At 42.6% G+C, this 22304-nt stretch overlaps 1 protein-coding gene across 1 annotated transcript in view; it reads left to right on the top strand.

Annotated features, from left to right (window-relative positions):
- Positions 1–22304, top strand: part of THSD4 (thrombospondin type 1 domain containing 4) — a 588874-nt gene that overhangs the window by 29619 nt on the left and 536951 nt on the right. The window contains exons 2-3 of the mRNA XM_059912858.1: positions 626–733; positions 13053–13122. Of these exons, the coding sequence (XP_059768841.1) occupies positions 705–733; positions 13053–13122 (99 nt within the window). The 5' untranslated portion in view covers positions 626–704. The remainder of the gene's footprint in view (positions 1–625; positions 734–13052; positions 13123–22304) is intronic.

Raw genomic sequence — 22304 nt, 5'->3', positions numbered from 1 at the left:
AGCCCCTCCCCACCCTCCAGACCTTGGTAACCACTAATGTATTTTTTGTCTCTATAGATTTGCCTATTCTGGACATTTCCTGTAAATGGAATCATATAATAAGTGGCCTTTTGCATCTGGCTTCTTTCACTTGTGTAATGTTTTCATGGTTCGTCTGTCTTGTAGCATGTATCCAGACATCATTTCTTTTTATGGTTAGGCTGTATTTTTACCCCTACTGTACAGTTGGAGAAACCAAGACACAGAGGTGAAATGACTTTCCTGTGGTCAAGTAGCCTTTAATGGATGGAGCAAGTTTTCCAACGCGCATTTGCCTAATGCCAGCTCTGCTCTTAGCTTAGAATCTGAGGTAGTCATACTGATGGGAGTTTATTAAACATCTTCTATGGGTCAGTCACTGTGCTGAGTGTCCTATAAATTTGTTACCTCATGTTCATACATAATCTGCTTTCATTTGGGCAATCTGGTAACCATAATTGGGCATAACTGGGCAATGGTATTTTTGTCCTAATGTCTTCCATTTGCTTACTTCTGGTTTAATTGGCCAACTTAAGCTGCAGAATCTTAGGCTCTAGAATCTTCCTAAGCAAACGATGCTAAAAATAGCATTGTTATTCTTCTGTAGGAGTTGAGTGCCACCCCCGTCTGCAGAAAATTGGCAGCATCTCTGAGGAACCCTTGCTTTTCCTGGGATACCCAGCATCATGGTTCCCTGTTTCCTGGAGTCTCTCAGGTAAGTGGAGGACCTTTTAAAAAGGAACAGGGAAATAAGAAATTTGATATTTGAATTTTACTATATATTTCTTATAATAACTAGCCTTGAGGGCCTGCATCTCACAGATATTTTTGATATGCTGTGTACATATGTGTAGGAAGTTTGTTATTCACAAAGGCTGCTGGGGCCTGGGGAACTGTGTGCTGTGGTGAGAGGTATTTGGACTGAGATTCAAGTGACTTAGGTTCGATGCTGTGCTCTGCTATTTGCTGGGAAACATCTAGGACTCGGATTTTTTTTTTTTTTTTTTTTTTTTTACATAAAGATGTCACTGGATTGGTGGATATTTATCATGGTTGCACAATAGAATCACCTGAAAAACTTTAGAAAATATTGTCCTCTGGCTGTATCCCCACAGACTGTGACTTAATTGATCCAGTGTATTTAGAAGGTGACCTCTCTGGTCCCTTCTGTTCAAAACATCTATGACTTAACACCTGTATGTTTTATTTGATACAGATATCAACCATGCAAAGTAAGTAGAACAAGTAGTATCGTCTCTATATGCAAATCAGAAAATCAATGCTTAACTCCAGTTGGCTCATTTCCCTCAGTGCAGAGTCAGGGAAAGGGCTCGGTGCTCTAGAATCGAGGCTGTTTTCAAACTTTCCTTAAGATGATAGACCCCTTTAAAAATTCTTCAATCAAAATCCTATGTAAAAATCTCAACATATAAATAGCCAACGACAGTATTTTATTAAGAGAAATTTATTTTAGATGTTTGAGTTTGTAATATTTACACATTATGAGATTTATGAGTCTGTCTGGATAAACATCAAAATTTGAAATCAGATTTATGGATGATGGCTTGTACATCAGTCTCAGCATCTAGTTTATTTTGCGACTGGTTTTAGCTGCATAGTATTCAGAAAATCTTGATCCATACAGGTAAGTAATGGCAATTGGTAACAGTTCTTCAATGCAGCTCATTTTGCAATCTCAGGATACTCTTTAAAGAAATTGATTCAGAATCTAGAAAGGGAAAGGAAGAACCTTTTGTTTCAAAGTTGAGTCACTAAGGATATCCTGTAGTTTTTTTTTCCCCCCTTAACTATATGTTAGTCCCAAATGCCCAGAACTTACACTGAAAAGTAAAACGGTCTGTAATATGTTATTATGACGGTGCCACGTGTGATGGCCCAACCAGGGCTAGAGCATTTGCCAGGCAGATGCTCTTAGGCCCATGCCTGGCATTTCGCTGAGTGTAGTGTGTGTGTGTGTGAGCTTAGTCTGTAACTACCTGTATAATTTTACATGAATTGATGTGTGCAGGCCTGCAGTCCAAAGACTCATGCAGAGCTATTAGCTTCTTCATCAATGACATAAACAAGTGTGTCAGAAAGAGTCAGAGAAGGCAGGAAAAGCTCCATCCTGAGGCTTCTGCAGAATCTAGCCATGAACAGAGCAGCCCAAGTCTCTTCAGGGTTAGTCTTTGGTATCTAATCTAAATTAGCATGGGTGCATTTTTTTAGCCATAGTTTAAAACATAGTTTAAAAGATATTTCAAGACATAAAATATGTATCCAGTTTGTGGAAGCTCCAACATACTGCTGTAAAACCACAGGGGAATGAGAAGTGCAGTTGGACCACTGGGTCACTTTAGGACCACAGCATATTTGAACACCAGGACCCAAGGGGAGACACAGAAGTGGAGGTCACAGTCATATATTGAACTGGATTGAAAAGAGCAGCAGGTAAAACCTAAGTTTCCCCGTGTGGTAATAAGCAAGTGTAAATCTAGCTGCCATCAGAAAGGCCCCTACGAGTACTGAAGACCCTCAAAATTGTGGCCACCCAGGCTGTACAAGAAGGGCTTCATTTGAGAGAAGTCCCTTTTGCAAAGTTTTTTTTTTCCTTAATGTTTGGAATTTTAATTCATGCCCCTGCAGTTAATCTCTGTAATGATCTGTGATACGGAGGCCATCTCCCTTCAAGGGAGGCTTGGTGGGCTCACCTCCAAGCTGTGCATTATTTCAGAGAAATTGCCCACAGATTAGAAATTAGCAGGGTGGGAGTTGTTGAAAGCTAGATGTGGCCTTGCTACCCTGCGGGCAGAACTCTGGAAGTCTTGACAGGCCTCCAGGATTATGGTCCTGCTGAAGGGATTGTTCGAACAGAGCTACTCAGCAGGATGTTTCTCCAACAGTCCTGCTGTAAGGACTGGGGAAAGAAAATGTGAGTTATGAGGACGGGAGAGTCTTTGGGAGAGCTCAGCTGAAGATTTCCATCAAGTCTCCTTCTTCATAAGCCAGGTACTCATAAACCATTTTGCATTCTGTTTCTAGGGCCACGTAAATATATTTTAACCTGAAAAAAACAAACAAAAACTAGAGTGTCTTTTGTTTAAATGCTTTCAAAATGTTCTGGGGGAAAGAGCTATGGTTACTTTAAGAGTGAGAGGTCTTTCGGCCACATGAAGCACATGAAAAGATGCTCAACATCACTAATTATTAGAGAAATGCAAATCAAAACTACAATGAGGCATCACCTCACACCAGTTAGAATGGGCATCATCAGAAAATCTACAAACAACAAATGCTGGAGAGGGTGTGGAGAAAAGGGAACCCTCTTGCACTGTTGGTGGGAATGTAAATTAATACAGCCTCTATGGAGAACAATATGGAGGTTCCTTAAAAAACTAAAAATAGAATTACCATATGACCCAGCAATCCCACTACTGGGCATATACCCAGAGACAACCGTAATTCAAAAAGACACATGCACCCGAATGTTCATTGCAGCACTATTTACAATAGCCAGGTCATGGAAGCAACCTAAATGCCCATCAACAGACGAATGGATAAAGAAGTTGTGGTACATATATACAATGGAATATTACTCAGCCATAAAAAGGAACGAAATTGAGTCATTTGTTGAGACGTGGATGGATCTAGAGACTGTCATACAGAGTGAAGTAAGTCAGAAAGAGAAAAACAAATATCGTATATTAACGCATGTATGTGGAACCTAGAAAAATGGTACAGATGAACCGGGTTGCAGGGCAGAAGTTGAGACACAGATGTAGAGAACAAACGTATGGACACCAAGGGGGGAAAACTGCGGTGGGGTGGGGATGGTGGTGTGATGAATTGGGCGATTGGGATTGACATGTATAAAGTGATGTGTATAAAATTGATGACTGATTAAAAAAAAAAAGACACAACTGGAGAAAAAAAAAAAGAGTGAGAGGTCTTTGATAAAATTGGTAGATGAGAAGCACACAGAGAAACACAAATATTAAGGGCTTTTTAATACTTATCAAGGCAACCAAATACATAAAGATCAATAGGAAAAGCTGGAGGATTTCTCTACCTATAGAGAAAACACTAGAGAAAAATTAGGAGTTAGCTGCCAAGAAAATCCCTGAGAGGAAAAAGCATTTAAGGGGATTCACAATTCTGATATGCAGAGATTTTCTTTAAAAATCCCTCCCCAGTTCTTGCCAAGCCACAGGGAAACAGAAAGCCAGCCTCCCCGTCATTGAAAGAGATGGAGAAGCCCTGAGTATTAACATAGCAAGAGTGTCTCTGCCCTGCTCAGAATCTGTAGTAAGCAAAAGAACCACGGTTAAACCCAGTAGCTGAAGAGACACTAAGATTTTAACTCTAGATGGAGCTGGTTAGCGAGTTGCCACTGAACCTTGGACAAGACTTGGACGCCATGCAAAATTCAGGGCAAGTGAAATCCGTTTGGACCAAAGGATTGGTCAAGGCTAGATTAAGGTTTGTCACCTGTTACAAGTTAGAGAGGAAAAGACACTAAGTAATACAGAAGTGTATGTATTTCTTAAAGACTTGCTCCAAATTATTCGCCTTTTTTTTGTATGGACAGTTACATCTTTGTGTGTTTTTTCAGTGCTTGAGTGGAAGGAAACTCAGTTTTCTCCCTAGAAGCAGTGTAACAAGTGAAGATGGCCACCTACCATGGCCAGCCAACAAAGTCTCTTTAGAGCTAGTCTGCTTGATCAGGGGCTCTTTCTTTACCTCATGGAGTGCTTTTGTATAGTTGATACAATTTATCTTTGAAATGAAAACCCAGAGGAAAACAAAATTATTGAAAATGCCAAACAAGTGGTTAAAGTTGATTCGGGGATTCTTATTTTGAATAGTAGTTTTTGAAGAAATGCCGATGTAATTAGAGGGATTACGGGGTTAGATGGTGATTTTTATAGCTCTTACAAAGGAAAGTTCTGGATCATTTTACAGGTTGATGGCCCTAGGTCAAGTGTCTGGTTTTAGTCTTCTGAAAAGTAAGGCTTTTCTTTTCCTCGATACACACAGTAATATTACTGTAATGCCTGTCAGCTACTTCGCTGAGAAATACAACCAGAAGGGATTGAGGAAATGAGAAAGAGAAAGGCGGCTGTTCTTGGGGAACTGAAAGAGATCCTGAATACAAACAACAAGAAGGAAGGGGGTTGAGAAAGTTTACTTGTAAGTGTGAGAAAGAGAATGCCCAAAGTAGTGATAGCTGAGGAATGAAAACTGAGACTCCCCTCGGAGTAGAGAAATATGTGATAATTGGGAAGGGTCATGGGATCAATTAGGGTCCTTATGCCAGTGATCAAGAAATGGGGTGAAGGAGGAGGAGAAATATGGGCAGGAAGAAAACAGGAAAGAGGAGGGGCAGGAGTGGGAGGGGGAGGGGCAGGAGGAGGAGGAGGAAGAGAAGAGGCCAGGCTGGGATCCTGAGTATTGAACTTCAGGATGTCAATAAGGCAGGGCTGAGTTGGTGTAGCCTGCATCTAAACCACTATCCAGTTGATGGTTAATAAATATTTGTTGAATATTGAATGAATAAGTTAATAATTATCTTTCGTGTGAGAGAAAAAAAGGAGAAGATTCTTCTTTCCTGATTAGGATCTTCAGTTAACTATAAAAGTAGGTTAAAGCAGAAGATCATACAAATGATACAGACACACACCTTTAACAGTTTATTTTTAACTTAAAACACATGTACATTCACTCCCCAAGTTTTTGATATGGGGGCCAAGGACTTTTCTTTGAGCGTGAACCCCTGATTGTCTTTCTTGCACAAACCACACCCGTAAGCATTATCTGAGGTTTCCATCTGGGTTTCTTTAAAGTGGAATGGGAATCTAAAGACGTTTGCAAAGCAATCTGAGTATAGAATGATTCTGGATTTTTATTATTTTTGCCCCTAATCATTTACAGTTGTCTCATCCACACCTAATTTGCCAGTTCTTTTTTGGGGTTTTTTTGGCAACTTGCCTTTATTGAGTCTTTCCAAAGCATTCAGCTTCGTTTGTGTAGAAACAACTACCAACTACTCTTTCTTTCTGCATTCTGCTTCATGGGCCTGTGTACTATTTGAATATTTTATGTAATTACAAAGCCCTGGCATGGTCAATTTTGGGACCATGGTTAAACTCCATATAAACACAACTCATCTGGTGGATGCAGAAGAGTACAAGTGTAGCAAGGAAGAACCTGCTGGAGTCTTTTGTGGGAAGCCCGGTAGGAGCCATCTGAATGGTAGGCATAGAGGCTAGCAGGAAATAAAATAGTTTTCTGGAGGACTGCCCTGGCAAACCCACCCCTGTAAAATGATGGCAGGCGTTCAGACAGTATTGATTTTTCTTTATGCCTGGCACAGTGCTGCACCTGGCACTCATCCTCATCACTCAGAACTTGACTGTGGGATTTGCTAGAACCTTCTGTACCAAAAAGGGTTCAGTGGAGTCAAGGTGTGATCATTGAGCTGCCAGCTACCTGTTCCTTGTATACTCAAGTGAATTTATATGACTCAGGTTAACGTTGACACCCCTCCCACCCCGGGATCAGAATCAATGTCTCCAACTTGTAGAAACCCACCTTTTAGGATTGTCTTTTTCCTTCCCCAAGTTCTGTTTTTCCAACAGAGAATTCTGGGATGTACTTAGAAAACACTTTACTGGTGAAAGTGTCGGTCACAGCAGCACTTTGTATTTCCTGCTGACTGGCATTTCCTCTCTCTCATTTTTCTTTCTCCCCTCACTTCATTCTCTCCTTCCATTCTTTTATTCACTTGCTATTGATTAGCCCTGAGTTTGGACCAAGACGGCGCTGGTCGTCCTGCTTGCTGCAAAGATGTATCAGAACCGTTTCCTCAAGAAGCCTACCATGGAGCAGGGGAATTTACCAAAGGGTCTTGTGTCTTAAAAAGCTGTGCTGTGACAGAACAGCTCACTTTTCCAGAGACCCCAGTCCAGAAAACGCAAATGGCTGTGAGAATTGAGAACCTGGAAATAAGCAATAAAAACCAATAGGCAATTAGAATAGGTGTCCATAAGTCCATGCTCTAAAATGGAAACATTTACTCCACGCAAGCCAGGCAGGCCTTTTCCCTGAGCCTGTTTGATCTTGGTTTGGCTGCAGCTTGGTTGTCTAACGGTTTCCGAGGCCAAGGCGGACCCGAAGGAAGCCGAGTTAAGAGGCGCAGGCTTATCTGTAGGAAGGTAAGCGAAGCCTGCCTGACAGTAGGGAGGAGCCGGCCAAGGGCCAGCTGGATTCAGAAAGCCCCAGGCTTCCACGGTGCTCTCAGGCTGCTCTGCTCCAAGGCCGCCACCTTATGCTGCACAAACTGATTAATACTCACTCTGGTGACTCTGAGCCATCTAAACAAGAGTGCTTAAGCACAGCATATCCTGTATGAGAAAGCAGGGCAAGGAAACAGAATGTATTTTTTTTTAAGTTTGGGATTTCAATGGTAAGCTTCAATTATTTTAAAATTTAGACTGTTGTCTAGTGAGAGTGGATACATGAAGTTTTACTGTATCCACTTATTGTCTGATTACTTTTTGCAAGCAATGACAGAAAGTAAAACAGACGTGTGAAGCCACAGCCTTATACAGACTGAGGAAGAAAAGTGATGTAATAAAATGGCAAATGCTTGGTTTCAAGGTGTGTTGTGTCCTAGGAGGCCCCAGAGCACAGGGTCCAGGCCAAGAATCTGACTTCTGGCATTGAAATCAGGCTTTGCCACTCATTAGGTGTGTGTGCCCTTCAATAAGTGACTCTTAGCCTTTCTGTGCCTCAAATTCCTCGCCTGAAAAATGGGTGTAATCAAAGTGTCTGATAGAATGGTTTTGACAATTAAATGAAATTATACTTGTAAGCGTTGAGGTCAGTGGTAACCACGTAGTCTTCTGGCTAATGTCATTTGTAACCCATCTCCTTCTCTTGCTGCCTTTACTCTTTAACTGCTGTCAGAGGAAGGCAGAGGGTTGAGTTGAACACAGTAAAATGCACGCTTAGCAAAAATTTTTGATCTGCAGAGTGCAGGTGGAGATTTTACTTCGATGCTAAGATTTTGGCTCTTTTTTGTGAAGGTCGGTATAATCTTATTCGTGATCATGTTGCTCCCAAAATATCTCTTGGGTTGTATTAGCTGAAAAGGAAAACAGTAAGTTGTTTTTTTTTTTTGCTCTTTTGCTTGTTTTGTGACTTGATATGCTCAAGTGGCATTGAGTTCATTGAGATAATCCGAGGTACACAGAGGCTGTGGCATGATCCACCCTCACTGGAGTCAAGGATGATTGGGGGAGGGGGGTGGGAAGGGGTTGGCCCAGGCGAATACACAAGGGCAGAATCCCAGTTCCGTGATGTCAATCTCGTACCAAATTTCAGTGGGCATTATTTTCTACAGGAAATGAAATGTTGGAGTGTTTAAAATCTAGAACAGAGCTGGGTAAACGGCATAACTTTTTTTGTTGTTGTTGTTCTGATTGGTGTGAAATGGTGGGCTGCTTCTCCTGCAAGGTGAATCGGAAAGTCTTGCTAGAAATGTGGCTTCCGCCACCGCTTGGAGGGGAGAGTGTGATTTGTTTGCCAAAGGCCCTGGTAGCCTTCAATCTGTCAAAACGTTGCAAGCTGGGAGCAGTTTGCCAAAGCAAACTATCAAAGTGGAATAACACACGAGTCGCACACACACAGACACACACATGCTCTCCCATTCCCCAAACATTAATTTCGAATTGGGTCAGGAGGAACAAGACTTTGGGCCAGATTGTCAGTGTTTTAAAGAGGTGTGGGCACAGCTGTGGACTAGCAATTAGATAGGTATGTGTGAGCAGGGTGAGGTGTCCTAAAACGGAGTCTACAGAGTAGGGGTGGGAAACTTACAGCCCTTGGCCAAGTTTCATCTGGCCCCTGGGGTTATATATTGCTCTGGCTGCTGTGATTGCAGCCCAAAGAATAATTTCCCCTCTGGGGGAATTTATTCTATTCCATTCAGAGCAGAGCCCATTTACTAACTAAGGTTTTATTCCAGCAAGAATTTTATTGGGTATCCCTATGCATTTTAGCCTCACTGGGGCCCAGCTTGATGAGGAAAAGAAGCATCTGAACATCTAAACATAACTTGCATAGCATTTTTGCAACAAAAGCACCAACAGACATTCTGCTGCCAGACCTTGTGTAAATCCTATGAGAATGAATTTTTGGAAAGTCACGTAGAGACTCAAAAGCACACTGATTTTTATAAATCCCTCATAAAAGAGCTTTGCAAAGCTCCCAAAGTTACTTTGGACATTTTGAAATCCACTAATCCACACTATTTCCACTTATCTTGAACTTTCACAGGTCATAAGATGATGAAGCCTCATTCATTAATTCAATGAATTAAGCTCTTCCTATATAGCAGACACTTTCCTGGGTGCTGGGAGATAAAGTAGTAACAAAACAGATTCCCTGATCTCATGGACCTTATATCCTAGTGGGCAGAGGAAGAAACTTAAGTGAATAAAGACATACTATGTGAAATGGAAAGTGCTATGGAGAAAGAGAAATAAGCTGGGCTGGGAGAGGGAGTCCTGTTTTTTGTAGGGTCAGGGAAGCCTTATGGAGAAGAGACACCTTTGGGCAGACACCTGAACGTGGGGAGGGAAGGACCTGTAACCATATCTGGGGGTAGAGTTGACCAGGCAACCCTGGAATGCAGTCCCTCCAAGATAACAGGAAACCTAGAATTTTCCCTTCTCCCATCTTTCACTCCCTCTCCCACTCCAAGTCCCCAGACTGTTATGGAAGTGCAGCCTGGGATGAGTGATTATGCAAAACGGCTCCTGATTGCATTACAAATATGTGGCTTAGGTGTGTGCCAAGAACTTTGAGGGGCTGAGGTGTAACGCATTTCTGGAGCTGCTGTTTGTTTTCTTAACAAAACCACACCAATCTGGTTTTCTTTTTAAATGAGTAAACAGTGCCAGAATGTGTTACAAACGATTCAGATTTGTAGGCACGGCTTCATAATGTGCTTTCTTGCACATGAACTCATTTGAGGTAGGCAGGGCGGGTTCTATTATTCCCATGTTACAGATGAAGAAACTGAGGTGCAGAGGTGCTTTGCCCAAGGTCATGTAACCAAGGAGCATAAACTCCCGAATTGTGATGCACATGTTCTAGGTTGGTTTCTAGGACCACCTGGATCCGGTAAGGATACAACTAGAAAAATAACTCTTCTTTTCCCATCACTGTGTTCACACCCACTCCTTTAGATACCCCTGCCCCGTGCCTGGAAGACAGCTTAGGCAGTTTTCTGGTCCATTGCAGGCTTAATGAGCAGTCTCTCTTTCAAGTATCAAAAGGCCCCAAAAGATGTGTGTATGTGAGGGAGGGGGGGTAGCTTTAATGGTTGAATGCCCATCCTTCTAGAAGTTTTAGTTTTCCTTCAGTAGCTTTAGTTTTTGTTTTCCTTGAGTACTTTTTGGATGAATCTAAGGCATCAGTAACTTCACCATCCAGGCGTGCACCCTTAGCCCCCTGTGTGCTGAGCAGCACAGATCCGTGTGCCTGTGCATTGGACAGTACAGAGAGAGAACATTTCCATTGTTGTAGAAAGTTCTCTTGGACAGCACTGGCCTAGAGCCTCAGCAAGTTATAAATCAACTCTTTGATTCTTTTCACCACTAATTTTATATTTTTCTGAATAGATTCCTCACTTGGAAGGATTTCGTGTACAGATATGCTACATTAAAAGAAAGTCTAGTCAGATATAAAATCTTCAGTCTCTCATCCAATTTAAAGCTTCTCTCCTTCCCCCATCCTGGGCCTGGTCTGGCCTGGCCTCAGGCCCCTGTGGTGGGAAGAGAGGCCTTGGCTGGTTTCTTCACACTCCTAGTTCCCCTCTGTGGCCCCCTCCCTCTGGTCCTCATTAGTTCCTCCAGGACAGAGCAGGGGAGGGGACAGATAGCTGGGCAAAGGGGATCTCAATAGCATCAGTGCCCGCTGTCATCTGGTGTTGCTGTCCTGGCTTGGCTGATGTCTATGTTGTGGATTCTCCTCTCAGGGCCCTTTGGTTGGTCCTTTGGAGAACCTCCCCCTCACTGGGATCTCCTGCTGCACATCCCCTGGTTCAGGCTGTGCAAGTACTGGCTGCCTCTTTATCCCGCCTCCCCCAGCTCCCGGGCCCCGTGGGTACACACCACACATCACCTGTCTTTTGGTGAGCGATCTGCTTTGAGGAGGTCCTTGCCAGAGAACCTACGTCCTGCTTTCCCTGGGAGAACCCCAGCTTTTCTTACCCCCGTAAGCTCCAGGTACGTAGGCTGTTCCCACTCCAGCCCTCTCTCACCGCTCTGTCCTCCTACACACTCCAGCCAGGTTTTGGCCTTTAAATACGTTTCAGGGGAAAATCAAGCACTGCTCCTTATACCCCAAACCCAGGGGGGTCCAGATCAAGCTCTCGAATGGTAGCCCTCCTTGTTTGGCTGGGAAGAGCTCCAACTTTTCCTCCCCTAAGGGGGGTGGAGGGGCTGTGATCAGCATTCCTGCATCCCTAGCAAACTTCTCCCATTCTCCAGCCCACACCCCGCTCCTTGCTCAGCCTGAAGGTTTAGGGTGAGGGGCTGCGGGACAGGATGTGGGGGGCAGAGGGAGGCACCTCCGTTTCTGGTCCTGAGTACACGGCGCAGCCCTTCTCTTTGGAATGTGCGTGTATGTCGTCCCGTTGGTTCTTAGCTTTGGGGCCTCAGTGCGACTCTAAGACAGCAACAAAAAGGATGCGTGTAACACCTGGGTACATATCCCTTCCCCCCTGCTTCTTGTCCCACCACACGGTCCCTAACCAGTCCGGCCACATCCATTCTGTGTGGTCTGCTAGGACCGGTCTCATTTTCAGGCACAGTGAAGGTTAGGGTGGAATTTAGGGTTCTCAGAGATGGTGGGAGCTTTTCTAGCTCCGCAGGCCTTACCCCCCAGATTCAGACAGGTTTTCCTCATGCCCGCTTCTACACAGTGAGTTTTCCTTGGACAAGGGCATGTTTCACGTCTCTCAATTACGTTAGAGGCCTCAAAAAGGTTGAGAAGCACTGGGTTACCTAACTGCCCTCAGGGTTAAACCCTTAAAAAAAGGATTCAAAAGACAACTAAGTAGAACCAGTGGCCTTTTTCCTGGGATGCTTCAAACAATGCTGTTGATTATGTGACATCAGGAAGCTTCAGGCATTTAATTAATTGGCAGTACTTGTTTCTCCTCTGACTAACTAGCTGTGCCGGGCGTGTTCATCTCTGTTATCTTCAGTGATCCTTACAGAAGATGGCAACATTGAGGCCCAGAGACATTGGCTCACCCAGGATCACCCAGATGGGAATGGCGGAGTTGGGATTCTGGCCTCGATGTGTTTGAATCCAAAGCTTCACGCTCTCCCAGCCCACCCTGCTGTCTCGGGGCCAGCTGGCTCCTATTTCTACACCTTCTCTTTATTTGATGACAAGCCCTAATCAGGGCTGGTGACAGTGGGGCTTAACACAGCTAATCCCACCCATGGAGAACATATGTGACACTGAAAGGCCAAGGACGGGCAGAGGAATGGTTCCGAGGAAAGCCTGGAGTGTGGGAGAGGAACTTCCCTGGGAGAAGCAGCCCCCTTTCTGGCCTGGCCTTACCACCTCCACGAGGACCAAGCATGCACGAGCACTTACTCTGTGCCAGGCACGGTGTGTTATCTTATACAGGCCTCCCCAGACCTCCAGCCAGCTTCTGTGGTATCCCCCTCTTCCAAGGGAGGAGACTGAGGCTGAAAGAGGTTAAATGTCCTGACTTGGGAACCTTGCCGGTAAGCAGTAAAGTGGGGTTTGATCCCAGGTCTGCCTCATGCCACAGCCCCGCCCGCAGCTGTCTCCTCTCCTGTGGGGCCCTTTGCATCTTCACGGGGTCACATCCAGGGCCTGGGTTGGACTGTGCTCTCCCTTCCAGTGATGAGACGGAGATGTGCCTTCTGGCTGCTGCTGCCTGGAACATACTCACAGCCCTGCCTGTTGCTGTTTTTCTTTCTCAGTGTCCTGGGTTCCCTCCTGCTGCTTGGACTCCAGCTCGTCTGCCCACAGCCCTCCACTGAACACAGAAAGGTAAGCCATGGCCATTCAGAGGCTTTCCTTCTCTGCCCAAGGGCCTGGGGTTGAACTAGTCATCACCACCTTGAGCTTTGTTCTATTTGGAGGTGAGTCACCGCTGATTCTCAGAGGAAGCACCTCTTATAGGATGTTCACCAGTCTTCCTATCCTTCCTAAGTTCTTGATCTTCAAAATGAAGCTGGTGCCCAGAGTCAGTCTCTGATCCGAAAGCAGTGCTGGCTTTGTAGCCCGTGTCCGTTAGAGTGGGGCGGTTAAGGAGAGGTCATTGAGCAGACTCTACCTCCCCTAGGAGTGGAGGAGCACCAACACGGAGCTTTTACCCCCTCGAGGGGCACCTTCAGGGGGATGGGTGTGGATGGTTAGAGAGAGAACTGCAGCTAAAGCCGTAGCCATGTAAGAGCACCCCTCGGAGGGAGCCATCCATGATCTTCGGTTAGAAGGACACTGCAGCCAGCGGCCAGGCAGGGAGGGAGCAGGGAAATAAGGACCCGGCCCTCTTTTTCCTCCTCCCCTCCATCTCCTGCTGGTGACTCCCTAAACCTGAATCCAACCAAAGGACAGAAGACAGAAAAATCCCTTAATGCAGTGCTCAAAGGCCAGCCTCCTGGGCAACAGGGCCAGGTGGAGAAGGGTGGACAGAGCATCTGGAGGGACAAATGGACAGTATCAAGCATGCTTCCCTTCAGGCTCTGTGTGTTTCATAGTAAGGGAATTATTCACTGTTGCCTAAACAAGCCCAATGCTGTCCTGCAACAGAGCAGTTGTGTGATTAATATTTCCTTAGAAACAGATGCATGATATGACTTTGGGAGGATCCCTAAAATCCCTTTCTCCTACCTAGGAACTCCTTATGTCTACAGGTAATGAAATGCAGATACTTCTGAGATGACTGATAGGTCAGTCATTTGTATCTAACTGTGACTGAGTTGGTTGGAACCTTTCCTAGAGGGGCTTTTCATAGGTGAAGTCCAGGAGAGAAGGGGGTCAAGAAAAGAGTATGTGTACAGGTTTGCCTAGATATGCACCTTCTTGGGAGAAGTTCTTGATGTTCTTGTCTGATTAGTCTAATTTATCTTAGGTCTGTGGATTATGTTCTGACTTTGTCTTTCTGGGCCAGATGTGAACCTGTATTGGGTTGTGTCCCCCATTAGGGTGTCAACTCCATGAAGGTGGGATCTTACCTGTCTTGTTCACTCCCCGATTTCCACCTCCTGGAATACAGCCTGGCCTGTTGTAGGTGCTCAATAAAATACTTGTTGAAAGACTGACTGAGTGAATGGAAAACCTGGCCAAGATCTAAGCATCATTTTGTTGGAGTCACTTGGCAATTTACACCCCTTTTACTCTACTGCATCATCCCCATTCATGATTTCAAGAGTCAGAGAGGGCAACTATGATAGATTGAATATTTGTGTCCTCCCTGCCCCCCAGGTTGGTGTGTTGAAACCTAAACCCCTATGTGATGGTATTTGGAGGTGGGACCTTTGGGAGGTGATTAGGTGATGGAGTGGGGTCCTCATGAATGGGATTAGTGCCCTTGTTAGCATTATGGGAGAGCTTGCTGCCCCACCATGTGAGGATACAAGGAGAAGTCTGCACCCTGGAGGTTGGCACTGTGCTGGCACCCTGACCTCAGACATCTAGCCTTCATAACTGTGAGAAATCAATTTCTGTTGTTTGTAAGCCACTCAGTCTATGATATTCTGTTTTAGCAGCTCAAACGGACTAAGACAAAAATCGGCACTGAGAAGTGGTGGTGCTGCTCTAACAAATACCTAAAACGTGGAAGTGGCGTTGGAATTGGGTAATGGGTAGAGGCTGGAGGAGTTTTGAAGTGCATGCTAGAAAAAGCCTATGTTGCCATGAATGGACTTTATTTATTTATTTATTTATTTATAATTAATTAATTAATTAATTAATGGCTGCGTTGGGTCTTCGTTTCTGTGTGAGGGCTTTCTCTAGTTGCGGCAAGAGGGAGCCACTCTTCATCGCGGTGCGCGGGCCTCTCACTATCGTGGCCTATCTTGTTGCGGAGCACAGGCTTCAGATGCGCAGGCTCAGTAGTTGTGGCTCACAGGCCTAGTTGCTCCGCGGCATGTGGGATCTTCCCAGACCAGGGCTCGAACCCATGTCCCCTGCATTGGCAGGCAGATTCTCAACCACTGCACCACCAGGGAAGCCCACCATGAATGGACTTTTAAAGGCGATTCGGGTGAGACCTGAGAAAGAAAAGAGGGGAGCCCAATCTTCCTAGAGAATAGCTGAGTAATCCCAAATAAAATATTGGTAGAAATATGGAGGTTAAAGGCCATTCTGATGGGGTCTCAGATGGAAATGAGGAACATGTTATTGGAAACTGGAGGAAAGGCCGTGCTTGTTATAAAGTGGCAAAGACCTTGGCTTGTTCCTGTTCTGGTGTTTTGTGGTAGGTAGAACTTGCAAGCGATGAAATTAGATATTTAGCCAAAGCAATTTATAAGCAAAGTGTTGAAGGAGTGGCCAGGTTTCTCTCGACTGCTCATAGTAAAAAGTGAGAAGAGAAAAATGACTTAAAGATGGAACTGTTAACTGGAAAGGAAGCAGAACACAGAACTTAAAGATTTTGGAAAATCTTCAGCGGATCCATATTGAAAAGAATGAGAAAGCCTGTCCAGGAAAGGATACTATGGGTGTGGTTGAGAGACCATTTGATTAAGGCGATTAGTCAGTTATCTTGACAGACGCCAGGAGCTATTGTCCAGGACAGTGGAAGAATGCAAAGGGGGCTGCGGTGCCTTCCAGATCTGGCTCATCTCCGCATCACCTTGCTTGGCGGTTTCCACTCCCTGCACTCACTCTGAGCTCCTCAGCTGTGCCAGGAGCTGCTCCAGTGGCCCAGGGAGGGTGTAGGCTGTGCCCAGCAGAGCCTTGGGGACATGACTGCCTCCACCCATTTCAAAGGCCAAGGCTTGAGCCCAGGTCCCAGGACCCCAACCTTGGAGAACCACAGTGGGGACAGGGCAGCCTGAAGCTTTGGGTCCCCAACCCGTGCAGGTAGGACCATGGGCCCAGTGGGCCTGGAAGGCAGAGCACGGAGCCACAGAGGATTATTCTTAAGCCTTTATGGAATTTCCCCGGGTGGGATTTGGACTTTCTTCTTTCCTCTTTCTCCCACTTGGAATGGGAATGTCTCCCCTGTGCCTGTCTTGCCATTGTATTTTGGAAGCACATAACATGTTTGATGTCACATATTCACAGCTGGAGAGCAATTTGCTTCAGGATGAATCATACCTTGAGTCTCACCTGTATCTGATTTAGATGACATTTAGATGACATTTAGAGGACATTTAGATGAGACTCTGGGCCTAGAGTTCAATAATGATGCTGGAACCAGTTAAGACTTTCAGGGTTATTGGGATGGAATGAATGTATTTTGCTTGCAAGAAGGGTGTGAATTTTGGGGGCCCAGGGATGGAATGCTATAGACCAAATGTGTCCCCGCAAATTCATAGGTTGAAACTTAATCCCCAGTGTGATGATATTTGGAGGTGGAGCCTTTGGGAGGTGATTAGGTCATGAGGGGGTAAATGCCCTTATGAAAGGGTCCCAGAGGGATCTCTAACCTCCTCTACTATGTGAGGACACAGGGAGAACATTGCTGTCAATGAACCAGGAAACAGGTTCTCCCCAGACACCAAATCTACAGGCCCCTTAATCTTGGACATCCCAGACTCCAAAATTGTGAAAAACAAATTTAAGTTTTCCATAAACCACCCAGTCTATAGTATTTTTGTTATAGCAGCTGGATCAGACTAAGACAACTGTCTATTTTCATTATTATGTTGTATTATTTCTTAGTGTTCAGAGTTAATCAGGGTTGTTAATCCTAATAGTTGAATCAATCTACCAGTGTTCATTTTTTTTTGCTGTTATTCAAATAGACCATCATAACTGAAAATGTTTTATAAATGGTCAATTTACTTTGCTGTTTCTCTTAATTTTTCAAGTTAGCCTGAATGATTTAAATGTAGCCTGAACAAAAGGTTCACAAAAAGGTATTGCCTCCATATTTCTTTCCTTTCTTTTTTTTTTTTGATGATGTTTATTCTCTTTACCAAGCTGTACCATAATGTGCTTGATAAGCCTCCATATTTCTTAAAGAAAGTATTTGTTCTGAGAAATTTTAAAAAATGATTTATGAATTACTTTAGAATGTTGAATTTAAAAATTGAGCAAAGAGTTTCACATCTTGGTGTATGGTTCCTCCTTGTCAAAATATTAAAAGCTTGGCAGTAGAAAGTTAGATTAAAAAAATTATTTTTTCAAAATAATGTATAGATTCCTTTACTTGGAAATCATGCATTTTAGGTCAGTTCTTCAATATATTTATACGCATTTTAGCTGCCAGGATCATTGTCATTGTCATTCACCCCAGAGAAGAAAAGACTCAGTGCTTTCTTGGGTGGTGAATTTCTTCTTGATGTTTTATTGGAGCTCTGTGGAGCTGTGACTGTCATCCTGCCTGGCTATATCCCCAAAATCCTTGAACACATGCAGTACTGGCAGTAGTAGCATCCATTTATTTCTGCAACATAAGAAATAAGGAGATATTAAAACAGGGGTTGGAAATGTTTTTCTCTAAATGGCCAGTTGTGACTATTTTAGGCTTTCTGGGCTACCAAGTCTCTGTCACAACTAGTCAGCTCTGCTTTTGTAGCACAAAAGCAGCAATAGATAACATGTAAATAAATGTACATGGCTGTGTTCCAATGAAACTTTATTTACAAAAAACTGGATTTGCCCCATGGCCCACCATTTGCCAGCCACTGCTCTGAAGTCGGGTAGAGAGAGGTTAACTGTAATGACTGTATATGTGTTTTGAAGTTGGAAATTGTCTCCTCCTGGGACCTCAAGGAACACAAAGGATTTGAGAAAAACAAAAAGTATATGTTTTCATTAAAACATAGGAATTATGGTTGCTATCAAATTGTTTTCATTACTTAGATAAATCATAATTGAATTCCTGCTGACTGTTTTGTGGCAAGATCCACTCTCAATCTGTAGTAGAGAGCAGCGGCAAGAATAAGAAAACCATTTATGGTAAATTCTTAAGGGACAACATTACTGATTTGTGCATACTGTAGTTTAGTATGCGTATGAAAACTACCCTCTAAAAGACATCTCTTTTTCTTTCTCATTTATTATAGCATGTCCAACTTTAGCATATGGAAGCATTTCTACAGTGTAAGTTATTCTGAGGAAAAGACATGATTTGTAAATGCTGTCAAGTAAACTATGCATTTCTAAATGCTGCTTGGGTGACTGGATACATCTCTGTAAAAACTGTCCCATAATAGTGCAGGAAAAGAGGACTCGGGTGCAGAGTGTAAGTAGCTCTTTTGAGATATTTCTATCCAGAAGTCTTTCTCTCACTTCTGCAACATGGATGGCATCAGAAAGGATTGCTCAACCTCTGTTCTTGGTAGTTATTTAATGACACGTGGCAAATGATTTCATTTTAAAAACTCCCTGTGGCTTCATTTGCTGATAAGGTAAGACCAAAAGCAAAAAAAAACTTGACCAAGACTTTAATAAAAACCATATGTTATTAGTACGGGAAAATATGTAGATTGCAGAAAGCTTTTCAGTTAACGAAACTGTTCTGTCTGCTCGACAGACATTCACTGAGCAAGTTGCTTTATAAGTCATAATGTGTATGGTCAACATAATCTATTTAGGAAAGAATCGTGAAACATCGTATTTTATTCCTACAAATGGAAAAACATACACATACTTTAATCACAATTGCTTAACTTGTTTTTTTTTTAAAGTTTACTTTTTAATTAAAAGTATGCATGTTTATTACAGAGAATTTAGAAAACAATGAAAAACAATGAAGAAGGAAATAAAAACTCACTCCTAGGGCCACCAGCCAAAGAAAAGTGCTCTTCAATCTGTTATTTATAGAAACTTTAAAACAAGCAAACAAACTAAAAAAACCCAGACACACTACAGGATGAAGAAAGGGTGAAGTAAAATATTTGTTTTGCTAGCTGATTAGCAAGCCACAGTGTGAATAGCAGGGGACCTTGTAATGGGTTTAGAGCCTACTATTACTGTGTGCAGCTATTGACTTCAAATTGCCTCTTGACAATGTCCTACAACTGGATATTGAACAGAAAGCCTATAGAAGGACAAAAAGAAGTTTTAGGTAACATAAAATTTCTCATATTATTGCTCCTGTATTCAAGAAGGGAGAAAACAGTAATGTTTCCAGAAGAAAATATATGAAAATATCCTGATGATTTGAGGTAGGCAAGGATTTCTTAAACAAAACACCAAAAGAACTAACCATAAAAGAACTGGACTTCATTGAAATTGAGGACTTCTGTTTATCAAAATAGACCATAAAGAGTGAAAAGATAAGCCATAGACAGGATGAAGATATTCACAATTATATATTTGATAAAAAGATTCATACTCAGATTGTATAAAGAAACTACTAATCATTAAGAAAAAGTTAAGCAATTCAACTTTAAAATGGGCAAAAGACTTGCAAAGACACTGCATGTAAGAGGGTATTCTAATGGTCAGTAAGCATATGAAAAGATGCTCAATCAAAATCATTAATTAAGTAAATCATTAGTCCCTAGAGAAATACAAGTTAAAATGAGACACCACCAGAATGGCTAAAATGAATAACACTGACAGTACCAAGTGCTGATGAAGGTGTGGAGCAACAGGAACTTTCATACATTGCTGGTGGGAGGTTAAATAGTAAACCCCTTTGGCAGCATATCTTAAAACTGTTTGGCAGCATATCTTAAAGCTAAACATAGGCTTTTTTTTTTTAACAACCTGGCTATTCTACTCCTAAGTATTAATATTAACCCAAGAGTGATGAGTGCATGCCTCATCAAAAAATACACATTAAAAAGTTCATAGAAAAAAAAAAAAGTTCATAGAAGTTTACTTACAATAACTCAAAATTGGAAATAATCCAAAAGTCTATCAGCAAGAGAATGGATAAATAAATTATAATATGTTCATACAAGATAACATTAAACAACAATTAAAAATTAGACGTCTGTTTCCAGCCAAGATGGAACAACGGGGATCGGATTTACTCTCCCATCTAGAATAAGAGCAAAATGGCCAAGATAGAGCAACAGGGACCAGATTTCCCCTAATCCTCTGACCTGAAACAACCAAAAGAAAATAAAACCAAACAACATATATAAAACAGTGTTTTTCAAAACACTGGACGTCAGGCAACAAAAGACAGTGATCCCTCAGAGATGAGAAACAAATGAGTTGAATGTGAAAATTTCCCCAGCTAACTGCTGGGGAAATGGGAATACAGGCAGAACCTTTTGGCCTCGTTGAGTTAAGGAGATGGACTTGACAGTCCAGCAAGATCAAGGTGGAGAGAGTCTGCAGGGCAGAGTACCAGAGAGGAGAGAACTACAAAAAGGGAAGACTGCAAGAGATCTGCTGGACTTTCTCCTCAAGGATACAGTGCTGCACTGATCAACACATGTGTGAGGAAACAGCTTGAGGCCAGAAGAGAATTGTCAGACAGGATTAAAGGGAACAATGTCTGGTACTCACGCAGGAACAGGAACAGTGACTCTTCCCAGCAGCCAGGCTTTATAAACTCATAATCCAGGAGGCATTGGAGAGAATACTCAGGAAGCTCTTGCCTTGGTACTGCATTGCTCCGAACATGACAAACAAGTCATAAAAGCACTACTGAAAGGGTCAAACTGTTTCTAAATAACTTAGCTATCCTAGCACAAGTCTCAAGAATATAGGAATATGAAAATATCCAGCACCCAACGAGGTAAATTTTACCAACAAGGTAAAATTCAAGATGCCTGGCATTTAGTCAAAGATTACCAGGCATGCACAGAAGCAGAGATATTAGCATTATTCTCCATAATGAGGAGAACAGTCAATCAATTGGAACCAACTCAGAATGACACAGATGTTAGAATTTGAAAACAAGGATTTTAAAAGTTATTAAAACTGTATTCCAAATATTCAAAAAGTTAAGTAGAGGTTTGGAAAATATAAAAAACATCCATGTCAAACTTCTCGAGATGAAAATGAAAAATACACTGGATGGGATAATGGAAGATTAGACAGTGCAGAAGAAAAGAGAACTTGAAGATATAACAATAGAAACTTTCCAAAAAGAATCTAAAAAAGATGAGGAGTATCAATGACCTCCGGAACAACTTCAGGTGAGTTTTTTTTTTTTTTTTTTTTTTTTTAATTTATTTATTTATTTATGGCTGTGTTGGGTCTTCGTTTCTGTGAGAGGGCTTTCTCTAGTTGTGGCAAGCGGGGGCCACTCTTCATCGCGGTGCACGGGCCTCTCATTATCGCGGCCTCTCTTTTTGTGGCGCACAGGCTCCAGATGTGCAGGCTCAGTAATTGTGGCTCACGGGCCCAGTCGCTCCGCGGCATGTGGGATCTTCCCAGACCAGGGCTCGAACCCATGTCCCCTGCATTGGCAGGTGGATTCCCAACCACTGTGCCACCAGGGAAGCCCGAGTTTTTATATGTACAATTGGAGTACCAAAAGGAGAAGAGGTGGGGGGGGGAGGGGTGACAGAAAAATATTTTTTAAAATATTAGGAAATGTCCCAAATTTGATTAAGACTATGAACCTAAGAATATCAATGAACTCCAAGCACTGGAAACATGAAGAAAATGGCACCCTTACACCATTATCAGATTGCTTAAAATTAGTGATAAAGAGAAAAAATTTTAAAGCCCTTAGGGGAAAAAACATTACATCCACAGAAGCAAAGATAAAGATGATAACAGATTCCTTGTCTGCTGTCACTCATGCAAGTGAAGCAATATCTTTAAAGTACTGAAAGAATACAACTGTTAACCTAGAATTCTATACCCAGAAAAAACAACTTTCAAAAAATGAAAGTGAAGATGTATTCAAACATAAATGCTATACCACACCTGTACCACAAAAATTGTTAAAGGAAATTCTTTAGGCAGAAGGATAATGATATCAGCTAGAAATATAGACCTATACACACAATGAGATGAACCAGAAATAATAATTGCATGGATAAATATATAAGGTTTTGAAAAATTATTTAAATCTCTTTTAAAGATTGACTCCTTAAATGAAAATGATATAATGTGTTGTGGAGTTTATAACATATGTA

Source organism: Balaenoptera ricei, chromosome 2, assembly GCF_028023285.1.
Source record: "Balaenoptera ricei isolate mBalRic1 chromosome 2, mBalRic1.hap2, whole genome shotgun sequence".
Classification (NCBI taxonomy): Eukaryota; Metazoa; Chordata; class Mammalia; order Artiodactyla; family Balaenopteridae; genus Balaenoptera; species Balaenoptera ricei.
This window is presented reverse-complemented; position numbering and strand designations above follow the sequence as displayed.